The 2,094-nt window shown below is 49.1% G+C and overlaps 1 protein-coding gene across 1 annotated transcript; it reads left to right on the top strand.

Annotated features, from left to right (window-relative positions):
* Positions 1-275: 275 nt before the first annotated feature.
* Positions 276-1,241, top strand: foxb2 (forkhead box B2). The gene has a single exon (XM_056294957.1). The coding sequence runs from the start codon at positions 276-278 to the stop codon at positions 1,239-1,241; it is 966 nt and encodes a 321-aa protein (XP_056150932.1).
* Positions 1,242-2,094: the final 853 nt, after the last annotated feature.

Below are 2,094 nucleotides of genomic sequence, written 5' to 3'. Positions count from 1 at the left end.
GAAAGTTCCCTGTGATGCAGAGGCTTCTTGTGGAAGTCGTTTGACGGCACCGGGCGTGTGGACGACGTGTTAATCGATATGCACAATAGGTAAAGCAGCTGAATAGCCGCGTGTTTTATCGGATGGCTCAGAACTTTGGAAAAGATGCGTCAGATGCTGACTAGTTTGAAGCTAATCGATTTATATTTGTAGAATATACATGTATATTGGGATTTAGATTAAAAATCAGTGTGACTGAACTGTGTATAACGTGATACGGAAACGGTAATCCAACCATGCCTCGTCCTGGTAAGAACTCTTACAGTGACCAGAAGCCTCCTTACTCCTATATATCTCTAACGGCCATGGCTATCCAGAACTCAGCTGACAAGATGCTCCCTCTGAGTGACATCTACAAATTTATCATGGATCGTTTTCCTTACTACCGTGACAACACGCAGCGGTGGCAGAACTCTTTGAGACACAACCTCTCGTTTAACGACTGCTTCATCAAAATCCCTCGGCGACCCGACCAACCGGGGAAGGGCAGCTTCTGGGCCCTGCACCCGGACTGCGGAGACATGTTTGAGAACGGCAGTTTCCTGAGGAGGAGAAAGCGTTTCAAGCTCCTGCGCACCGAGCACATGACTTGCAAGAGTTCCCCGATGATGCACTACTTTCACCATCACCACCACCAACAGCACCACCACCACCACCACCCGGGGGGCAAACTGGGCGCGGCGTCCGGGCACCACGACCACGCAGCATCAGGGCCGGCCAACACCATGAGCCGGCTGCCGCACTTCCAGGGTTACAGCGGCATCCCCTGCACCCAGGCCGGGGGGTTTAAACACCCGTTCGCCATCGAGAATATCATAGGTAGGGACTATAAGGGTGTAATGGCCAGCGGGCTGCCCCTCAGCTCCGTCATGCACCACCTAGGCTACCCGGTGGTCAGCTCAGTGTGGCCGCACGTCGGCATGTTGTCGGACACCATGGGCGGTGTCCCGGTGCCCAGCTCCTCCGAGTATGCACCCTTCGGTGTGTCCATGAAGGGCCTTTACCACAATGCCAACGGGCAAAGTCTGCCCGCTGTTCCCGTGCCCATCAAGGCCACTCCGTCCCTGGGGGTCGTGCCCGGCCTGACTGGGCTGCAGTCCGGCGCTGCCCACCCGCTGTGCGCACCGGCCTCAATGCTGGAGAAAAGCGAGCCTCTGGATGGAAAAGGCAACCCTTTGCATCCGGCTCTCCTCCTGTCTTAACCCGGGAAACTGCAGGAGAATTAAGTATCTTTCTAATGGCGCGAAATATTTACTGTATGACCATGTACGTAGTTTACGGTGAGCACCGCGGGAGCTGGGGAAAAAAAAAACAGAAACAAAAAACAAACAAACATTTAGTTGTGTTGTGAAATTTAAATTGGATCAGAGAAATACGGCTGGCGCATGACATTAAATCCCCCAAAACCAGATGCATCCCCGCACCGCTGCGCCGGTACAGTCCTCTTTCTCTGATCCGTTTTGATTCCTTTGACTCGGGAGAAGCGTTTCCGTCGTGCGTCTTTGGGACACTATATAGGAGGTTTGCATCGGGCCATACACAATTATAATTTATTTGCACAAATTTGCCGGGCATTTACTACATATATTATAATGTGGCACTAACAAACAATCAAGTAAGGATATAGGCTAAACCCAAAGAGAGTGTTTATACAATCTACATTTGTTTGCGGATCCGATTGTACCACCTCTGCTTGTATTGTTTGCAGGTCTGTCCTACACGTTCAGGCTGTTGATGACTGTTTATAATTGATTTTGTCTCACAGGCTCGATACACATATTATAGGCTAGGCCTACGTGTTTATGAATGAGGCCTGTGGCACCTTTTTTGTGTTGCTTAGCAAAATGTGCAGTGCATCGAAAATGGAAAATGTTATGCTTGTATATATACCGACAATATTTATCTGAAGATATTTATAAAGAACTTAAAATCTTCTTTGGAGTCCAAGTTACTTGAATGCCTGTTTGTATTTTCTCAACGTTTTTTTTTTGTTGTTGTGTGTTTTGTTTTTTTGGTCATCCTCCTCGTCGCCACGTGCATGGCAGAATTTGCTCT

The sequence above is a fragment of the Lampris incognitus genome, chromosome 1, assembly GCF_029633865.1.
Source record: "Lampris incognitus isolate fLamInc1 chromosome 1, fLamInc1.hap2, whole genome shotgun sequence".
In the NCBI taxonomy this organism is placed as follows: domain Eukaryota; kingdom Metazoa; phylum Chordata; class Actinopteri; order Lampriformes; family Lampridae; genus Lampris; species Lampris incognitus.
Note: the sequence above shows the minus strand (reverse complement) of the source record. Positions and strands in the feature narration are given on the sequence as shown.